The sequence below is a fragment of the Nothoprocta perdicaria genome, unplaced genomic scaffold, assembly GCF_003342845.1.
Source record: "Nothoprocta perdicaria isolate Ctin4 unplaced genomic scaffold, notPer1 scaffold_51, whole genome shotgun sequence".
NCBI lineage: Eukaryota > Metazoa > Chordata > Aves > Tinamiformes > Tinamidae > Nothoprocta > Nothoprocta perdicaria.
This window is the reverse complement of record NW_020455766.1, coordinates 4,077,421-4,099,432: the sequence shown is the minus strand read 5'-3', so window position 1 is coordinate 4,099,432 and position 22,012 is coordinate 4,077,421. Positions and strand designations below refer to the sequence as shown.

Genomic DNA, 22,012 nt, shown 5'->3' with positions numbered 1-22,012 from the left:
GTTTAGGATAAGTCTTTTGCTTTCCCACATCCTCCCTGCAAAACAGTAACTTCTTTATTGTGTTGCAAATATGGTCATATAGTTAACAAGCCAAAATGCATTAATGGGAGCTATGTTGATTGAATTATATCTACAAGGCATTAAAATCAAGAAAGATGCCAGTACTAAAAGCTTTAAAAAAAAGGGACTGGATACAGATATATAAAAAAAAAAAAAATAAAAAAAAAAAATAAAAAATAAAAAAACCCTAAGCATAAATTCTAAGTATTTCAATCTATTATTTTCACTTTGATGCATAAGCCTCATTTCAACCCCCTTACCTACCCTGTTACTGCTCTTTTTGGCAGAAGTTGCAAAATCTTGGGTGAGATTTTATATTAGACTGTGGCTGCAATTCACATCCACATTCTTCCTCTGGCCATGGGATACCAGGCAAGTGTCACGTGGGTTTGGTCCCACAGGGTTCCTCCCACCTCTGCAGCTCAAGATTCCTGGGTTTGTTGAAGATTCCCTCAAAACAGACCTGCTTCCCAAAGCTCCTTTGCTGGACAGCGCTAACACCTGCAGCTGCAGGATGGAGCAGGCAGAAAATGGGACCTATGGCAAGAAACGTGTTTCAAAATCCTACCCTGACTGCTGGAGAAATTATTTCAATAACATGCCAGTTTCTATTATGCTGAGCTTTGATATTTGGAGGTCACACAAAAGCCACCAATCGCAGAAGGAGAAGGCAGTATGTGTCAGGGCGGAAAAAGGACTCTTTAAAATGCCCCCAAGCAGCTGCCTGTGACTGCAGCTCAATGACAATGTGATAGAGGACACGTTTTATCAAGCTTGCCAAAGCACCTCAACGAACCAGAAGCCTGCACCTCACAATGCCATGGAAAGTGATCCAAGCTTTACTAATTTTAGGCCCTATTACAGTATACCAGAGAATAAATATTGAGAAATTACAGTGAGAAAACACACTACAAAACCATGCAACTTCATAAGACTTCCTTTTTTTTTTTTTTTTTTTTTTTTTTTTATGGTGCTTGTTATTGGAGATTGGGATACAGTAGATTTGATATACCTAAATTAGGTACAAGTCTACAAAACAAAACCCCTCAGGAATGACGCCTGTGCTCATCCCCTTCTTGTTTACCTCTCCTCCATCCTTGTTTTCCTTCTCCCATCCTCCTCCATTAAAATAGCTCGTCACTTGGGGGATCAAAGTTGCTATTTGCAGTTCACTTAACCTACAGTTAATCTCATTATTGTTGGCCTGTTTAAGTAGAATTAGTTGTCTACTACGTATATAATGGCTAACAAGGAGACAGACAGCCAGTCCTTCACTTTATGTAATGTTACAGAAGGTGCATTTTGGTACTTGAGAATCAACTAGTTTTTACACCTGGTTTTACAGAACTGATTGATATTTAAACTTGCTTATGGCACCTGACTGCCCTGTGTGTTAATCATTAGTCACTGGTGAGACCCACTATTGCTTTGTCACCTCTGGAAACCAACCCGAGCAGCAAGTGCTGCAGCGCAGGGGGCTGCGGTTGAGATCTTCCACCAGTGAACACAGCAGCTCCACGCAGAAATGATTAATTGGGGGAACACCTGAGCAGAGCTCATCGAAAAAACCCTTGGTCGTGTCATCCGAAGCACCCGACCTGCTTCAGGAAAAGCTGCTGTAAAAAACAGAGTGCAAATAACACAGAGTGCAAATTTTAATGGCTGCAATTAAACGTCCTACAGAACTTTTGTCATGTTGAGATGGAGTACAAGATCACAACTACTTGGTGCCTCTATCTCAGCACAAACCAGGAGCCTTTACTGAACCAGCCAAACGGTTTCCAGCAAGTTATTAATTTTTAAAAATAAAGATATTTTCCACAGTTCTTGGTATTACCAATAACATTATGAAAATATTCTAAGGAGTGATAATTCCGCATAAGAAAGAAAAGTTACTAACATGCCTAAAGAGATTTTTATTTCCAAAGGTTTAAAGAAAGATGTTTAGTCTGTTTTGAAACACTTGAAGGCAGAAGATTGCTGTTTGAACAGTGGATTTTCAGTACTGAACATGAGATGATCTGTTACAAATAAACAGCTGGATACTCAGCTTCTTTAATAAATAAAAATATTCCCTACAGGTCTATATAATTTACCTCCTTTCTTCTTATGGATTTGAAATTAGAGAATACAGTAGTGGGAAAGTGCTATCTAACAGTTCTTTAACTTTTTTAACCTAAGTTAAAAAAATAAAGAAGCCTATCTCACAATTTAAAATCATGGCACTAAAGGAACAAGTTGACTGGAAGTTCACAAAAACTGTGCCATTCCTCTGAAAATTGCAACTACTAGTGTGAAATTCATTTCCAATTCCATATTAACATGAAAATCTCCACTCCGGCACCAGGTGAATCAGCTAGTCTGCAAAATCATACTGTGGAAGCAACTCAATTATCAACTTGAAGGTACACAGCCTATAAAATAAGTAACATACTGGTCAGCTAACTTTTGAAAATCATTGTGACTTTTCTTCCTGCATTTCTGCAGTATTTTAAAGACTTAGACCCAGTAAAATCAAAAATAAAACCAAATGACAACTCTCTATTATTGGCATTTTTGTAAAGCTGGCAATAGAGGGGGAAGATCAGTATTTAAGGACAATACCAAAGATTCAGCAGTTGAATTCTGCTTGAGCCAAGCCTGTTTTTCTTCTTAGCTGGACCATATTTTCCAGCTTCCCATCTCCTGTCAGCTTTCAGGCTCCCTAATAAAGCTAATGGAAGGGACCAGCTCCGACCTTCTGTGAAATAGCCCTCAGCAGATGAGGTCTTCAGAGTTCTTCTATTTAATCTATTACGCAAATGTAATTACAAATCTCAATAAGATTATTACTGATGCTATTTGAATGGCATGCAACCCAGTATCACACCAGCAGGCTCCTCCAGCTGAAAATAAATACACAAAACACAAATGAAGTAGAAACCTGCAAAATGAATATGGATCCCATACAACTATCAAGTATTCACTAATTGCACTCCTACCTTAAATGTTATTTGGTAGCAGGTCTTAAAAGAGAGAGAAAGAACCCCCTCACCCCAGCTTTTTCTGAAAAATAAGAATGAAAACACATAGAGCTACTAAGTTCACTGCATATGCTCAGTTGTTCTTTGACAACTATGCTATGCACACAGCAAAAATCTGCAAAGTAAAATACAAGGGTCAATGTTTGGCAGCTCTGTGTTCAAGCAGAACAGCTTGGAGAGCATTTCAGTCATGAAAGAACCAAACAGCTAAACTGAGACTGTCAAAATTTCTTACGGGATCCCAAGGAACTTCATCTTGCTTTATGGTACTCCTTGGCTTCACACAGTTAACAAGAATTCCATGATTTTTGACAACAAGATGTTATTCATCACTGTCTCCAGAAGAGAGATGATTACAGGATCTCTGACGCTGCTAATAATATTTTTTATGTGTGTGTGTGCATGCGTGTGTGTGTGTTTTAAATGGCACAAATCTACTACTAGAGAACTGGGAGGTAAAACAGTCAAAACATGTCTGTGAAAGGCTTATTGCTCTCATTAGCACTAACACAGGCAAGACATTACATGATGTTTTCCAGCGAGCAGAAATCAGTACCTGCAGCAGGAAAGAGGACATTCGAAGTCAAACTGTGGGGTTTTTTGTTTGGTTTTGTTTGGTTTGTTTGTTTTTGTTTTTACCATATCATCTTTTACATAACATTTTAACATGTAGAGGTTTTATGTTAAGTTTTCTCACGATGCTGTAAAACGAACCCATTCCGTGAGCGGAAACTGCGAGGAAGAGGCAGGTCTACAGCGGGCCAGGCAGAGTCCCGGCGGATACTAATACACAAGGATCATGGCACCACAGTGAGAAGGCAAGTAGGCAAATCAGCAAACTACTCTGCATTCAGGTAGATGCTGGCAGAACACAAAATATAGAAATTACTACCACATTCAAAAAAATCATGGGATTAAAGTTGTGTGTGTTGGAAAAGGCAGAAAATGGGAGAGGAACCAGCAGAACTAGGAGAACAGATTTCTGTTCTCGCTCCAGGAAAACTGTAGCGAGCAGCAATCAGGAGTGATTTGGGCATAATGGAACTGGCTGAACTGCTGAGGAGACACACTTGTTTTTTATTTTTTTTCCTCTTCTTCCTGCTCTAAAAGATATGTTGTGATTAGACATCATCATTTATCAGAAGCTAGTTTTTCCCGTAACTGGAAATCAATCTGTGAGGATTTAATGCAGAGTGTATTCTGAAGGCTGACTCTTGATTATACAAACACATTTTTTGCCCCTGGCATCTCCAGAACCCCTCTGATTTTTTGATGGCAAGAGACACGTGAACCCATTATGATATTATACTTTTAGCAATGGTATCTCTGCTAAGCAACTGCTGTCAAAAGCAATATAGAGTCTTAGATCAATATGTTCTAAGTAGTAGAGTACTACTAAAAGAGTACTAGGTAGTAGTACCATTGAAAGTACTGAAATACCACAGGTAGTGTCTACATTGATGCACAGAAGCACTAGTAAAAGTTTTGGTATGAGCTTGGCTAAAAGAGAGTCAAAAGTATTGAAAGAGGAAATATAATCAAGCTGGGGGAAGATTATTAGTAGAAATCCTCAAGGATCTGTTTGGAAACTGATTTAACATTTTCTTTACTAACCTTGGCACAAAGATAGAACAAAGGGAAGGAGATACATCAAACAATTTTATGATCATGATATCCTTTCAGTACAAGCTCTCAAGAGTGTTGAAAAAAGTAATCTAGCACAGAGGGAAAGGTGCCGCAGCTAAACTGTAAGCTCTTCCTAAAATTTTGCCTGGAATACTATTTGCAATTCTTGACATTAATGTTTCTGAAAGATTGCATTTATTGGATAACTTAAAGAATCACCACACTAAAAATCCATAAGTAACACTGAAAAAAAAAAAATGCTGTCTATATGGATGTCCTAATTTATTTATTTTTTTCACCCTGCATATCTTTAGTCAGGCTTCTAAACACAACCCCAAACTACAGCTCCAACAGCATAAAACAGATCAAACCCAAGGTTTTTGAAGTGTGGAAATTTAGATTGTTTTAGTCACTGCTGCACTCTTCACACACATTTGAATAAAGAAATGCTGTCTCCCACAAGTCTGCTTTCTACTTCTTCGCAACACACTTTCCCATGACTAAAACCAGTCTTCGAAATACTACAAGCCTGGATTTCTTACCTTACTTAGGAGGAGTCTCTTGGCTCCTACTTGGCTGGTACTATGGCTACCAAATCACAGTTAAAAGAAACCTGGACTAAAACTCTACAGCAGTGTTATAACAATGATGAAAATAATAATATATCCATGAAAAGAAACTTTAAGGTTAATTAAACTTTTCACTTAATTTTTAGCTATCTCTGTTCTTCAACTTCTTCAAGATATGAAAATGCTAGCTATCTTCAGATTTCTACACCAAATATGTAAGCTCCAAACACCTCAGCTTGATACCATTTAATGACCAGTTAATTCTATTCATGCTTCAGTTGGCCAGAATCACTATAAGACAATTTTAAGCTTCTGCTTTCTGAGGTTTTGTAAAGCTCTCACAGATCCTGCTTATCACTGTCTCACTTGTGTCACATTCTACTTTAAAATGATCCCTTTTCAACCACCAAAACAACCCCGTGCATGGGCACATTCAGCTACAGATGGTAGGAAGATTTTGTTGTACCAGGTCAGTTAACGTGAAAGAAATTCTAGCAACAATTTAGGTTTTGCTCTACAAAGATCCTTTCGTGCTTACTTAAGCAGCCTCCTACAGGAACTCTGCCTGCATAAAAACAGAGTGTTTTTTTCTGTGCTAAATTCCCACTTCCTATACCAGGAAGGCACAACTTTGCTTCCATTCTAGCACATCTGAAGTTAGCTCCCTGACCCCTCCTTTCCCCTCTTCGATAGTTTTTCTCTTTTGTTCTTTTCTAAAGCTCTTGCCTTGGATTTTACGCACTGTATCTGATTGAAAATGACTGAGGTCCAGTGGCAGTAATACCTCTGCTTCCTGCTGCATGAAGAAATGCTAAACGCCTGCCTCCTAAAAGCTAATAAAGAATAACTGCACAGCATAAACATTACAGCACCTGAGTCAATAAAGATTTTAATACAACTTTTCAGATAAAGCTCTACAAGGTCTTGCTTCCCTGACCCGGCCATGAAGCCTCCGTGACTGAACCAAGCGTGACCTCGCTGAAGCATTTGCTTTGCAAGCAGGATCCTGATGTGCAAGGTTCTCCATGAGCTGGCTTGCTAACATAAGAAATTAGAATCTAGTAATATTTTATCATGACTGAAAAAGAAAAATGGGCTTTTCGGACAACAGAACAGTTCTGATGATGGTACAGTGTCAGGGGAACTCTTACTGTCAGGATAACTTCAATACAGACAGGTTTATTCAGACAGGTACTTCGCTGCCTTTGCAGGAACTGGGTCCTTGCCCTTCCTGCTCTACGTGTGAAAGGACCCAAGGAGACCTCAACTTGCTACGAAGCAGAGGCAAATCCCTGCAGGCAGCAGCCGTGGCAACAGCAGTAGAATTCAGCAATTCAAATTCCAAATTTCTGCTGGCTGTTCGAATAGGAAAGAGACTCCCCTCAAAATCCATCACCTACTCCCAGGGAAGAACAGCCTGGCAACCAGCAAGGCAAAAGGCAAAGGTTTGCCCAATTACTTATAAGGTATTCAGGCATCCTGATTTTGTTGTTTTATACTAACACCGGGGAATAACAAGTCAGGCCAAGTTACTACTTCCATATGCAAAGATGCAAAACTACAGACATTTACCAGTTCAGAAGACTATAATGGGCTGTGCTGCTTCCCACCTTCTATCTAGTCAATAATATAAAAGTGATTGTATGTCATGTAAAAATAAAGCAGCAAAAGTCCCACAGTTGTAAGACAGATAAAGGCATAAAGATAGATAAGGGGGCACTGGATCAATGAAATTTCTGAAACTGCATTGAGGGAGATGGTATGAAACATGTACTACTCTGCTCAGAAAAAGACAAGAAAGACTTTAAGATAAATTGGTCAGAAATCTGCAGAATACGAAAGCATCAGGCAATTGGTTTCCCTCTAGTACAGTAAAGGATTTGAGTGTAAAGGAAGGCCCCATATGGGCAACTGCCATCCTGGCTTCTGCCTTCATCATCCTAAACTGAATCCCTTAAAGTGTTAAATTGTCAGCTCTGACCAGAGTCACCAAACCATGAACTCACTAGACCACAGAACCACACTCACCAGCCTGAAAAGTCCAGAAATAAGGAAAATGTTTTTGTCCTACTTTCTTGCTGTTGATTTTGGATATCAAAGCAAGTAGCAGGAGAAAATACTTCCAGATCTGAAATAATCAGAAATGAATGAAAGTTAAAATGTAGTTTAACTCACATAATAACAGCTTGCAAATGAGAGTGTTTTGTTCTCATCTGGAAGAAAAGAAGCCATCAATGTTCTGAAAACACTTCCAATGTACTAAGACGTTGAATCTCAGCTCATATCACAGTCACAGCTCTAGTGTGGATGTTTTTTTCTACAAAAACTATAGAAATCAAATGAATTTTTGTGCTAGATGCAGCAGTATCTCTTGGAATGTTCCATCCCATTTATTATCAACTGAGCCTTGCTAAAAAACATTATTACTGAAAGGCATGACCATTTTTTTTAAATGGTATAATTCAGCAAAAGGCATTTGTCATTAGGATTTTTTCCATTAATGCATAAAGTTAAAATGACCCATTTTTAATCAAGTATTTTCTCTTGGCTGTGACTCTCATTTCCACTTTTAACAGGGTTTTATATACACCCGTTTTATGAAAACCTCATGCAATTCCTACCTATACAGGAATACAGAGCATCGGAGAGAACGCTCATATTTATCTGCCTTTGAAGAAGCTGCACCCAAAGTGTCACTAACCTTTCTTTAAGGGAATAAATAAATAGCCCCTCGCTTCCTTCATCCGACCCCTTCCTCCTGCCGCAGCAGCCTGTGCTTGCCTAGCTCCAGGACTGCCAGGGGGACATAGTTGGGGACTCACCAGAAAGCGCATAGGGTGCAGGCCTTGTGTCCCCCCATAGGCATTAACATCCTTCCTCCTTAGCAGGAAACCATCAGACACAAAAGAGCAGGATTTTTTTTTCAGGATTTTATGGATAATTACATTTAAGGTGCACCATCTCCAACAGCAGCTTGTGTTCTGATTATTTTTTAATCAATGAGTTAAATCTTCAGATGTTTCAAGTACTGCTCAGTGGACATGGTGGGGAAAAAAAGCACAGTGGAATGACCACTTATTTTGTTGGAACCTCCAGCTTAATGATTTCCTTCCTTCTATTCTACCTCTCCAAAGAGGCTAGAGGACCAACCCAAGTTAAAGCTTATTTCCAAATACTTCCAGTTCCCAACAGGTCCCCTCAGGAAATCCTTCTAACAAGTTCTAGTCAGATAAGATGAGCCTCACCTAGTCCTCGCTGCAGGTAAGATGCCACCTTGAAGGGGGGCCGTGACAGTAGCTGCAGCGTTTACAGCACATGGGAGGTGCCACAGGGGAATCCAAAAGCCCCAAGTCTGTAAAGATGATATTTGCATCCTGTGCTCTATGATGGAAAAATGCAGGGTAAGCGTGGAGCCTCATGGAGCTTTCCTACCTCTGTAAAGGAATTCCTTGCAAGGGAGAACTGGCTTACCACACAGACACTAAAAACACACCACTGCTGCAGTTTTCCATGTAAAACTAAACCATGCAACAATCCAAAGCAACCCAGTTTCAGTAGACTATCAAAATAATCTTGTGTTATTTTTTTCCTTACTTTTCTAGCTCTGTTTCCTTCTTTCTCAGCACTTTGGTAAGGACATCTTCGTGTGCGTTGGACATTATGCCTGTTGCAGAGTTTGGTAAACACACTCAAAATGTGTTGTTGTTTTCTTTCAAACCCACAATGATGGTTCTTAACCAAAGAGTCAGAACACTTGGCTCATCCTTTTGCCAACTCAACTCAGACTTACCGCACAAGGCAGCTCACTCCCTAGATGGGCCTTCCACCCCAAAATTTTCCACTTAGGCAAATTAATGATCAGAGAAGATGGGATACACCCAGAAGAGAGAAAACCACTTATTCAGCAAGTCAAAAATGGATATGTTGGCACTAAAACTCACAGTTGAAAGTGAAATGAATCCTACAAAGATCCCTAAATTTCAGCTGTCTGCTAACTACAGTAAATATTTCAGGGGTGTCCCCAAGACGATTTTCATTGAGGACAAATTGTATGTTCCCCTACTGCAAAGCAGAGGCTGGCTTGGTAGGGAATAGACAGTCTTTTTATACCTTTAACAGATTTATTCCCTTATGTTCACTATTTTTCAGAAAGGATGTCACTCCCACAGAGAATTCAGCCGCTCCACATTTCAAGAACTCAAATGTTCCAAGTGAAACCCAACTGAAATTTCAGAAGCCGATATAAAAAAATAGGGAAAGAAAATAAAAAAAGAAAAAGTATCTGGTGGTTTAGAAGGCTAAAAGCATTCACGCTAGAAGACAGCAGCAGCTAGAAACGTAGAAACACATTGACCAAGCTAACCGTAATCTCACACAGCTTGAGGAACTTACTTGTGTTTATGCTCTGCGTGCCTATCTTTTCACATATAAAAGACGACATCTGAAATGGATGAAACTTGAGAGCTTGCTTTGTAATCCTAACTATCCTCCCATAAACTTAACCAACAAAAATAATAATTAACATAGGTGTTTCATAATCCTCCCAAAATATTTTCTCAGTAAGCAGGTAAGACTCTGTTTAATGTGGGCATATGCCAGTGCATGAAAACTATTCTAAACATATGCTTTTGCAGTGGTCTGGAAGATCCTGAGACTAAATGCTAACATTCCCCAGCTGCAAATTTGCTCTACCCCGAATTAATGTGCAGCCCTGCACAGGACTTCAGACGAAGGAAAGTTAGGATGAAAATCACTTCGACACATTAACACTTGCGACACATAACACATTCGGTGCTATTTGAGAAGCTGGAAGGTCTCTGATGTAATTTAGGATTGATTGGGATCTATCCTTACCAGAGTAGGGGCTGCCTCAGGACACAGCACAGGAGAGCATGGCCACATTGCAGGGGACAGCAAGCAACTGGGCTGCACTTACTGACACCCTCCGCAGTGACGGGGGAAACTGCTTCCAGTGGCAGCTGGGCTCTTACCGTCTGTTTCACTTAACGTAAGCAGATGAGAATAAGCACCTCCATTCCCAACTTATACAGATAAACCTGTCTTACCATTACAAAAAAAAAAAGGAAAAAAAAAAAACCTGAGTGGAAAAAAAAGTTAGTTGCATGAAAAAACACAAATGTTCCATGTTTCAAGTAATGCAAGTTACACACAGAAAGCGTGGCTCCCTAGTTCAAGTTGAAACAGTTTTACTCAAGCCTTCATCAGGATATCTGATAATGCTTGTAAACTTTAACTTGTGCTAGGAAGAACTGAATTATTCTAGGTAACAATGAAGCTAAAGTTGGCATTAATACACATAGAGGCTTTTCTCAACAGAAAGGTGCTACAAATCAGTGGAGAATCCTTGCAAATAAAATCATACATTCTACAATAGCACAATTCGCAGAACACTAGCTGAACGCAATATTTAACCTTGGCAAGAGTCCCTTAATTTTTCACAGAAATAATTCAGGTTTTCATGGTAGGTATAAGTTTTATATGCACCCAAGTCTTGCATTATACGTATGTACTTCCTGTTTGTGAAATCCTGCACATAGACTTAACTTGATCAAGTGTTTCTTCTAAACCTGGTGTTAGAGCCGTCAGATACTTGGTAATGACAACTCTGCTACATTTATCACAATAAAAACACCTAAGATGTATATTAAAGGCAAAAGCTGTTTAATTAGCTCTATAAGTCATGAGAGGTAACGTAGATGATTGGATCTCAGAAACTAACTGATCAGAAATATGCAATTATTATTTAAATTTTATGTTCTGATTATTGCTACAAAATATTATATTGTATACTCATCTAAACAAAAAAGCAGATAAAACCTGACAGAAATATTGGAAACGTCCCAAAAACAGCAGTTTTAATGTGATTTTCAATCACCAAATTTTCTCCTACTTGGTTCAGTACCTATCAAGAGACAGAACCTCAAAGACATTGTGCAAATTCTCTGTACCATTCCACTAGATACATTTTCATGTCCTTCCCACTCTCACTTCATCCCCTAACCCTTTAATGCTGGTGTGCAAAAGACATTTGATCCAGAATGTCCAATCCCCAAACACACTTGTGGCCATTTCATTTAAGGTCTCCAGTAAGGCTGAGGTTGGTTGGTTGATGCCTGTGAAATTCTGGGTACTGTATTTTAGGAAGGAGAGTGACTTGCATGGGATTAATAAACGGTCCACATGGTCACGATCATTCCCAAACCACAAAAGAAGTGGTCACCAACAGAAAAGAGCAAGAGGAATGTCAGGCTTAGGGGGGAAAAAAAAAAATAGAAGTACAACTTTTAAAGGTATAAAAATATTTACATGAGCAGATGATCAAAGTAAAACACAACAACAGTTAATGTGAAAACATACCCCAGAAGAACAGGGACACTAAAGGGAAACAAAACAATATGCTATCCTTACAGTATTAAATAAAACTACAAAAGACAGATGCCTAAAGCACCATTTCTAGTTCATTGGCTACAATCTGGTTCAAATGCTGATGCATTGGAACTGGCTGTTCACCTCCAGCAACACTACTGTGGCTGTCACATTATTCGGTCTTTGACCAGGATTTTCTGCCTGCTTCTCCTACCTCCTTCAGTGGGTGCAGCACGCGCCCCAGAGCGCGCGGCAGCAGAGCGGAGCTTTCAGGGAAAGGGCAACAGTGCTTCTCCCAGGTATTTTCTTTTCTTGTGCTATTACAGTTGCAAACATCCCAGTAAAAGTAATGGGGAAGGGGTCACATTACAAAGGCTGACCACTTGGCGTTTACTCAAGCTCCCTTTACATTTGGAATCTCGGCAAAATATTCCCTTATAGAGAGGTATTGCATTGCAGCAGCATTAATGAAGAAAAGTGCCAACTGCCAAAGAGGCATTAAAACCTTCACTGATAAACACGGCAGGCTGCCTGGCAAAGCTGCAAACCAAACCACCAAAGGGCTGGCAAAGCATAGGGCTTTCTGGTTAAACGTTCATAGCAGAAGATAAGCAGGCACAATAATCAGTGTAAGCTTTGGAACCACAAGAAAACACTACTGAATTCAGAACAAAATTTTACACTGTTTTGTTTTACACACAAAATTTTACACAGTTTGGGGATGTTTTGAGAACATTTGAGAACAGAAATATCACATCTGCTGCACATTACACACTAGTGGTGCTGAATTACAAAGATTTTCATCTATTTGAAGGAGAGGGTGGGCTTTTGTTTTTTCTGAGAAGAGTAGCTACTCCACATGCAGATTTACAGGGCAAAACACAGCAGCCTATGCAGCACGTGAAGGATTCCCTCCACTGGCGTTAGAAAAATATGGCACCTTAAGAGCCCACCCACCAACAGTGGCTACGCCCAAGTTAAACTGAACGCAGAGACCTTTTAACGGCAGGTCCTAAATAAAGGACAAGCATCCTGAAGAAATATAGTTGAAATGCTCAAAATCCAGAACTGTAAGAAAAATACTCTTTTCCCCCGATATCTGTAACAAAGACATTTTAATCAAGTAGACATAGTTCCTCAACAATATCAAGAGAATCCAAAATATTCCAAAAGATCCATATGGAGCTTAACATCATCACTCAAAACACTTCCCTCCTGTAAAGCTGCAATCTCAAAGGCAAACAAGCAAAATCCTGGAACAAACCCAAGGCAACTGCAACAGACTCTCTAGGCAAAAGATCTTCTGGAGCAAACGAGGTAAGCAGAAACTGTAAAAGAAGGAGCTCCCAGTACTGAACAGGATTAAGGACTAGTATGAATGCACTTCTCCAAAGAAGCTAATTCTACTAGGCTAATGTTTCAGCTCTGCAACTGGGAGTTTTCCTGCTGATTTCTGCCAAGTAAATCTCAGATTGCATTTGAAAATTCCACCGCTTGCAAGGGGGAGCGTCTCTGCATGCAAGAAACTACCAAGGCAACCAGCAGAGAATGATGCATTAAAGACAAGATGATGTTACTTGTATGGAAAACATGGCTTCTAAAAAAGTTAGACACATAGGACTTGAATAAATGATTTTCTTATATGTCAAGGTAAAGTACCATAATTTAAATATATCCACTGATTTAGAAAAATGTCACCACTTTATTTTTAAAGATAATTTGATGAAATACAAAAGAAAATTGGGAAAAAGGAAATCCAGAGTAGACCATTCAAAGATGTGCTTTCGGACTTGTATATACTGAAAGAATTAAGAAAAAGAACCTGATCTTTCAGTAAACCTGCCCAAAGATTACCATATTTCACAAACAGGTTTTTAATTTTGCTTCTGCTAAATATGGATCATTAACATTAGCTTAATTAAAATGTGCCGAGGCCCAAGTTTCATTGCATACTTTTGGATATTCATGAAGTCACCTCACTCATGTCTTTGACCCTACAGTACAAGCTAGCAACAGTTCCCAACAGACCCAAGACGTAGGCAGATACATGCCGTCATGTTTACTACTGCAGCAAATACTTGCAAATAGCTACAGCTCTTTAATGGGAATTATTTTCATTCTATTAGGTAATTCCCCACAACACCCATAAACATTTTATTTCACATAGACCACAGGAACCCGTACCAGGTCAAATCATCTTTACTTCAGTGTCCAAATCACTTACCTGTGGACGTAATGCAACTGATGAACAGAATCAATAGCTATCACCATTTCGGCCAAGTAAAAGCGAGCCATATCTTCAGGGAGCCTGTCCTCAAACTTGCTGAGCAAAGTAAGCAGGTCTCCTCCAACATAGTAATCCATAACCAGGTACTATGGAAGAGGGAGTGGCAAGACAGCAAAAAAAAAAACAATTTATGAGTGAATCAGAGACTAAAAGACCATCTAAGTATCAAGATAATTTATTGCAAAATTATTATGAGCATTACAAGAGCTAACTTTACATTTTCTAGAACCGGAATTCTCCATAAACTGAGATGCTTGGATGTCCTGAAAACAGGAATTGCACTAACCTTATTTCAACATTCAACCTACTTGAATAATTCCTATATTTACATATAGGCAAATACACTTAGCTTCATTATAAAACATTATCAGCTCCATCCACTGACCGCCCCCATAATCAAATTTATGCTATTTAGATGCTCTAGATTCTCTTAGAAAGAACACTGAATTCTTCAACTGAACACAAAGTCAAAAGGGATTATAATAGGTAACTGTAAAAAATAAAACCAACAGTATTAAACAAGGTTAAACAAGGACTCTAATATGCCAGTATTGTATATGATAGTATTCTGCTTCCCTTTCTTTGCTAGTGTCTTCTTTCCCCATTAAACAAATTATTTTGGAGAAGAAATAATTCTGACTACTCACTGGTTACAGGAAAGATCAACAGCTTTCCATTGGCTTAAAGAGTAAGTTCAGATATTGTTGCCATTAAGCAAAATATAGGTTCTCCCAACATACATTAGAATATGTTACCTATTGTAAGTAAAATCAGGGAGATGAATACTTTCTGATTTGGGATATTAAGATTTTGAAGAGGTCAAAACCCACAGCTGCACAAAACCATTATGAACACAAAAAGGAAGAAAAAAGCACAGACTTAACGATATTAAATTCTGGTAATTAATATAGATTAATAACACGGATTAACAACATGGGTTATCATGAATCTACATGAATTCTAAAAGGCCACCTAGATTATATTTAATTTTAATAAAACACACACAGTAGTAGTTACACACCGAAACACACTAAAATGATGAAAAACAACTTTAATGGTGTTTTTCCCAGCAACATGCCTAACTAGCTCACACTGGCACACTATCCAACTCCAAAAGAAGTTGTTTTGTGCTTAACAAACACAAAGAAACTAGCTAGATTAAAGCAAATTCCATCAGGCTGCAGCTACATATATAACATTTTCCCCGCACTACCATTAACATTAAGAGCAGAACTGCATAAGAAGAGTGTTATCTATTGTCCAGATTAATTAAGCTTGAAAGTGCAGGGTGGGGGTGGGGGAGTTAAGACCATTAGATTTACAAATGGAGAGCCCTTTGTATAAATAATTCCACTGGGAGTCAAAGATCCCTCCCTGTATCTATACTGGTAAAACTGCAAGCAACACAACAGCAAAAAGCACTGCAATTCTGCTACAGCACTGTGTATAGCACTTCTTTTATTGGAAAAAATATAGCTATATATATCTACATATCTATATCTCTCTATATAACAACTATTCACTGCATATTAGATCTTGAAGGAAATTGCATATTAGATTTTGAAGGAAACATTAAAATTTAGTAATGACATAGCATCAATAATAAAACCCAAATAAGCAAAATCTATCAACTTGCAGTTTTTTATCTTTTAAAGCATAAATATGACTGCAGCTGTAATATCACAGTTAAAATATATTTAAGTGGGAATGATTTTATAGAAAATTGGCACTACTCTTATATTGGCTTCTTTCTGCAAGACTTGCAAAATATTTGAAAACTAATGTATATAAAATATTAAGCAGATACTTTAATCTACAATCTCCAATTCTATTTACCAAGATTTAGTAGCATTTTCCATGTTGCAAGGATCCTCCCCCCCCCCTTTTTTTTTCTCTTCAGGATCTTAATGCTTTTAAGTCCTCAACAAACACTCAGGATCACTTTCCTCCCTGTTGTTTCAAAAATTGGGTTACTCTATTTCAGAATATAAAACAGTAAACAGCAACATTAAACACAAAAAATAGGTCAAATAGAAAGCTAATGTCAGAGAACAGGCATACTTCTGTTTTTGTGCCTCTGATTACATTGCAGGTGCAACTTTAGATTCAAATTATAAGAAAAAGGACACAGTTGGATCAAAACTGAGAAGGTCTTTAATCAATAAATATAAAGCAATTCAGGACACAAAGCTGCCTTCTTGAGATATTTATAGCAGAACTTAAATATTTCCAACCATCCTCCATCCTTCACAGTCTTATATACAGATGCATTTGGGTCTTAATGGTACAAAATATAAAAGGAACAATGCTTAAACAGACTTCACTGGCATCTCAAACCAGATGTAACAATCTGAAGATCCATTAATATATGGAAAAAAAAAAGCAATACTTACTAAATAGTTTTCATCCTGGAATGCATAATGTAATGTTGTGATCCACTGGTTATCTCCATTCACTAACACATCTCTCTCTTCTCGAAAACAAGCTGTCTGAAGGGGAGAAAAATAATTATTATAGGTTTTAACAGAAAAAGAAATATATTTCGTAAGCTGGGTATTTATTTTTAAGATAATATTTGAAAGAATATTGTCTCTCAGTGAAAAAGTGAGTTACTACTCCCTCCAAACATGCCAAAATGTGAGAAAATCTTTAGATCAGAAAACTTCACCTTCTTTAAATGGAAAGAATTGTAGTTTTCTACACTATTAAACAGAGGCAAGGGAGGAAATACAGCTTCTTCTCACTGTCTAAAAATCTCTAGTCAAAAGCTGATCTTTCTTATACGTGCACATACTGAAATCAAGCACCAGTGATGACAGAGGAGCAACACAACACAACAAAAAACAGCAGTATCATATAATTCTAACTGCAGAAGGAATTGACTAGAATCTAGATCTAGACTAGAATCTTACATTATTGATTTCTCTTGCTGCTAATCTAGTTTTTCATTGCTCTCTTCACATAAACAGAATTGTTCTTTTCATTTAAAAGCAGTTGCTAATAACTTTCATCTAGCCATAAGCTGGCAATCAGAAACCAATTGGGGTTTCTGATACTTTTGCTAAGAGAAATGAGGACAGACTGAAATTTCTTTTTTTTTAGATAACTGCTGTTGATAGGACATCCAGGAGGACCTCATCCCTAATACAGTGGAAAGAGTGACACAGAGGCAAAAGGTGACCTCACAGCATGGGCAACAGAGGAAAACCCAGAACTATCAAGGCAAAAGAACAAAAACTACCAAGTGCTAAGGAACGTCTAAGAATTAGGAGAATACAGGTTTGTATAAAACAAGGGAAGATAAAACATGAAGAGGATTAATCTCAGAAGCAGTTGAGACCGTTGACTTGGTGGAGAGGTGTCGTGGGCAGTCAACAGGCTAAGTCAGGCAAGGCAGCTCTGGGGAACGATAGACATAGCTGACCAAGAGAGCTCTCCTGGACGGCACTGAGCTCCAGGGTGAGTACTGGCGAGGTGCCAGCTAGCACAACCAACATGTAATTTGGTTTGGAACACTGGAACTACAAGATTCTGGGGAAAAATATCTAAAAGATTGTGTAAAATCTAGTAACTGAATGGGCTCCACCTAGAAGGCAGATGGAGAGTAAAGAAAAGACTGTAGCACACTCCTTGAACATACTCTGCTACTTCACAATCTGCTCTGCTACCATCTTAGGAGAATGCTAAATCTTAAAGGAAAAAAAATAAAATAATCAAGCAGCTTCTTATTATTTTTCCAATTTCATTTCCAAAAACAATCGCCAATACCAGATATCTGGCATGGTTATTGTCGGCTGTGAGATCTGGAGAACAAAGAATGGAAAGCGAAACTCTTCATTTTAGACTGAGTTATGTACAAAATAAAGCAGAAAAAATAGTAAGTAAATAAGCATATAAAAAATAATAAGTAAATAATAAGTAAAATAAGCAGAAACTAAGTCCCTCATCTAAACAAATAAACTATGATGTCTTGCTTTGGTGAATAAAGTAAGCAAGTATGATGCAGATCAGGAAGAAGAAATATAGTATTTTTTAATTATACCACAATGCATGGGATAAATCAGGAGTAACCGAAACTTGTGAGCAAGTAAAACGTACTAAGAACAAAGACATTCAAAGCCAGCCAAATTAAAAATGGACTATGGGGAAAGGAAGATTTTCAGAAGATTTTTCATTATTTTATATTTAAATTTGTTTTCCAACCTTTTCTTGTTTGTAAACTCCTGAGATACGTGGGAAAGAGAAACTTTCACAAGGATAAATGACAGGTTCTCTACTCATTAATAGGCAGCTCATAGTACCAAATACTATAAAGAATCTATGTAATTCTGTTGGTTTCGGTCAAGATTTCACAAAAGACAGCATTCCTTGAGCACCCTAAACACCCACCTCTGGGTGGGTACAACCAGTTTAACCAAAGGGCTCATGGACTTGACATTAGTTCATGGGTAAAAAAGAGACGACAGCAGCAGTGGTTCTTGCTGTAGATGCTGTAACAGAGCTCACTTTCAGGTTTTTTATATCCATGTCTTTGTGCTGTTAATGCTGTTTCCATTTAGAACAACTTTTCAGAGTAGACACAAAGTAGATGAGCATAAACATGGCTTGCATGTTTATGCCCACGTAACCGTATTTGCAATAGGGTCATAGCTTCATGGAACTAGTAAATGGACTCTTCCTAAAAGGACGCATTTCATTTGTACTTGGCCTCCAGAGTTCCCTCTTCTTTTCCCTGTCACGGTCCCACGGCCAAGGTCTCCATCCAAACTCCAAGGGCACTGCCCAAGAAACCACCTCTCCAGCTGCCAGGCTCAGAAGCAGAGGAGAGATACACAGCACACTCCTTGTGCCCTTCTGTCTACACCTCCACAGTCTTCTTCTCTTGGGAGTGCATCAAACTAGGCCTGGCTAAAGCCCCTTTAATTGGAAGGGATGAACCCAAAGCCTTTTTCGTCGTTCACACATTATCTCCGTGTTAGATTTCAGTTCTCTCAGTGGCAGGGCACAGCAGGAGAAAGGAGAGACTGGGTGAGTGCTGGGCGTCCTTGAACTGCTGGCAGAGATCTCCTGAGGTCCCTGACCCACCTCCTGCTTCCAGGCAGGCCCACTTTGAGCAGCCTCGCGCTCCGACAGGTCTCGGCCTGTGACCAGCAAGAGCAGTGAGGCCTCTAGGCTGCTTGGCAAAGACTGGCTCACGTCAGCACCTCCCGGCAGCGCAGCCTGCTTCCGCGCTCCGCACGGCCTGTCCTGGCCTCTCCTGCTCCTCTGGCGGCAGGAACGTGGCCGTGAGGGACTGTCAGCCCCGAGGACAGACGCGTGGCGAGGAGTGGGCAGCGACTCCTCCTCGAGAAGCCAGCAGCCCCAGCTCGGCCTCTGCCACAGCTGCAGGCACTTAGAGAACCTCTGCTCTTCACACCAGAGACGAGAAGGCTGCCACTGCGCCTATATAATCTCCTTGCAGTGGAGTTCTTGCATACGACTACTCAAAAGTTATAAAATCCCAGATTTACAATCAATCCTAATTTTTTTTTTAAAACGAACTCTGAGTGCATCATTCCTTTGTGCTTCTCCAAATGATTCCCACTTCCTGCACAGTTGATTCAAGGATACACAAACAATCCCCTTTACCAAACATTTACCTATACCCTTGTCTGGTAGTTTTGGATAATTTTTTATATGATTTTTGTATGTGGCTCAGTGTTTGAGCAGCAAATTGTGAAAAATGCCAAAATATGCCATTCTAGTAGCAGCAATAAATCAAGTGTAATTCATCACAATTTAGAAAAGATAAGTTATAGTTATTGAAGGTGATGCTTTGTAATGCAGTTGCACTCCAGATGGTTCTCTTTCCACTATATACCCATGAGTCACTAAATACATGGAAAAACGTAGCTGCAATTCTTTCTAGGCTGTTCAGACTTTCAGAAATCCAGCTCAACCCAGGGGAGGGGTATTTTTAATATCTTGCATAGTGAAAATCTTTCAAACCTATTTATAACTTTATTTTAATGGAAAGAAATTGCTTTTAAACTGATATTAAAAGGGAACATTTAAAAATAGAGTGGAACTTTACTTCTGGTCTTTTTGAACCGAATATAACTTACAGAAGTGACATCTGTCTTAGAGAGAAATACCTCTTCGTATTGAGATTAACACTAGATTTTACAGTACCCGAATGATTTCTGGATTGCATACAGTACGTACACACTGCCTGACATTTACATTTTTTGTATGACGATTTTCATTAAGGAGACAGGAAGACACCAGAAATTGGTTTTATTTTACTCTCTCTTTTTTTCTTAAGCCTGATGGTGACCCATTGATCTCCTTTCCTAACAAGATACATAAATGCAGAGATCAAAATAAACTTGGAAGCAACTGAACAGAAAAGCAGCAAAGTAGGGGCCTCAAAAGCTGAAGTTATAGATAATTTGATCAGACAAGTCAGTCAAGACTTTAGGTAGTTTTTACACAGTCTAAACTAAAGAAAGATTATCAGAGCATATTTGTATGTAAAAGTTCTGTTTTTACAAAGTCTACCTCTTAGTTTTGCATAAAAGATCAATTTTAATGCAATTTAAACCTTCAGATACACGTTCCATTTAAAACTAACACATAAGTCTTCAGGTGTGCAGTGCAGTTTAGAGGAAGTTTCTTTCCAAAGGTACGCAGGGAAATGAACTGAGGATCCTAGGCATGAGCTGAGACGTATAAGGAAACTGGTCCACCTTTCCCAAACACATAGCAAGCTCAGGCCTTAATGAAGAGGCCTGAGCTCCTTTTCAGGAAGAAAAGGATGAACTTCTCATCCAAGTTTTGAAAGTGGACTTTTTTTTGACACGGTATCTCAAGGTAACTTGAAATCCATACAACACATTTAACTATTAATAGGAAACCCATTTTTTTCCTATAATCTATTTTTGTCATTCTAATTTTTCAATCTAAAATCAGCCCCTGACTAATTTCTAGCTACTGATAAAGTAATAGCTTGGTGAGTTAGAACTCATTAATTTCCAAATACTAAACATTAGAAGATAAAGACTACATTTCCAAATGACATAAATACATTAAAAGACTGCTTATACAATGGGAAGTTCTTGGGCAATTATAGAAATATTATACCTTATACAACCCTCCACCGCACCTATTGACATTTTAACCCTTTCAAAACCTACTTTAAGCTTAAAGTTAAGATTCATATTGTCAGCAAGTAGTGACGCACCTCCTCAATCCGTATATATGCAGAGTATTCTCTTGTAGGAACAGGCATTGACATAACATATTAAGAGACTGTATGATTATTTAAAAAAATAAAACAAAACAAAACACAAAAAACACTTCTGTAATCTTACTTCAGCTCTCTTCAGCATCTCCCACTTATTAAGTATCTTCATTGCAAAAACTTTATCTGCATTTTTCAACTTTACTACTGCAACCTGGAAAAGATAAAATGAAAGTCAAATAAGCCAAAATACAAAAACACATTGTCTTGCTATTTATAATGATCTGTATGTTTTCCTTAATTTCTTTTTCACCATTCTGGACTTTACTATCCACACACCACATCATGCCACGACAACAGCACATTTATTCTGTAGAAGTTCCATGTCTATCTAAGGCTTTTATTGTGTTTTATTGTGTATTCCTCTTTCCAGGTGCCCGCGTATGAGCGATGGTCTGTCCCACTCTCACTTCTTGCTCCACTGTATTGCCATGAAATCACCACTGATTTTATGCTCCATATTCTTGGACTCATCCTCTCAGACCTGGGATTAGAGCTGAATTTAGTGAACCCTCAAAGAACTGAAATTAGTGAACCCTCAAAGAGAAGACAGTAATGTGGTAGTCACTTTCTGAAGCTAAAAAACATTAAATATTTTAGCTTTTAGGTACAAATTAAGATATTAGGTTTGCCTGCAGCTGTTTTCAAAGTAACATACTATCAGACACTTTATTACTCAAGCTGAATCCTACATTCCTTCCATCTCCCTCATAATCAGTAAACGAGCAATGTGTGAAGACAGAAAACATAACATGAGGCAGTTTGAAAAGGAGTCACA

General features: G+C 38.5%; 1 protein-coding gene across 3 annotated transcripts in view; it reads right to left on the bottom strand.

The window, feature by feature from the left end:
- CDC42BPA (CDC42 binding protein kinase alpha) overlaps positions 1-22,012 on the bottom strand; it is a 145,552-nt gene that overhangs the window by 72,512 nt on the left and 51,028 nt on the right. For all 3 annotated transcript variants that reach the window (XM_026048044.1, XM_026048043.1, XM_026048045.1), the window contains 3 exons: positions 21,305-21,388; positions 16,346-16,441; positions 13,890-14,038 (listed from right to left, as the gene is read on the bottom strand). In XM_026048044.1, the coding sequence (XP_025903829.1) occupies positions 13,890-14,038; positions 16,346-16,441; positions 21,305-21,388 (329 nt within the window). The remainder of the gene's footprint in view (positions 1-13,889; positions 14,039-16,345; positions 16,442-21,304; positions 21,389-22,012) is intronic.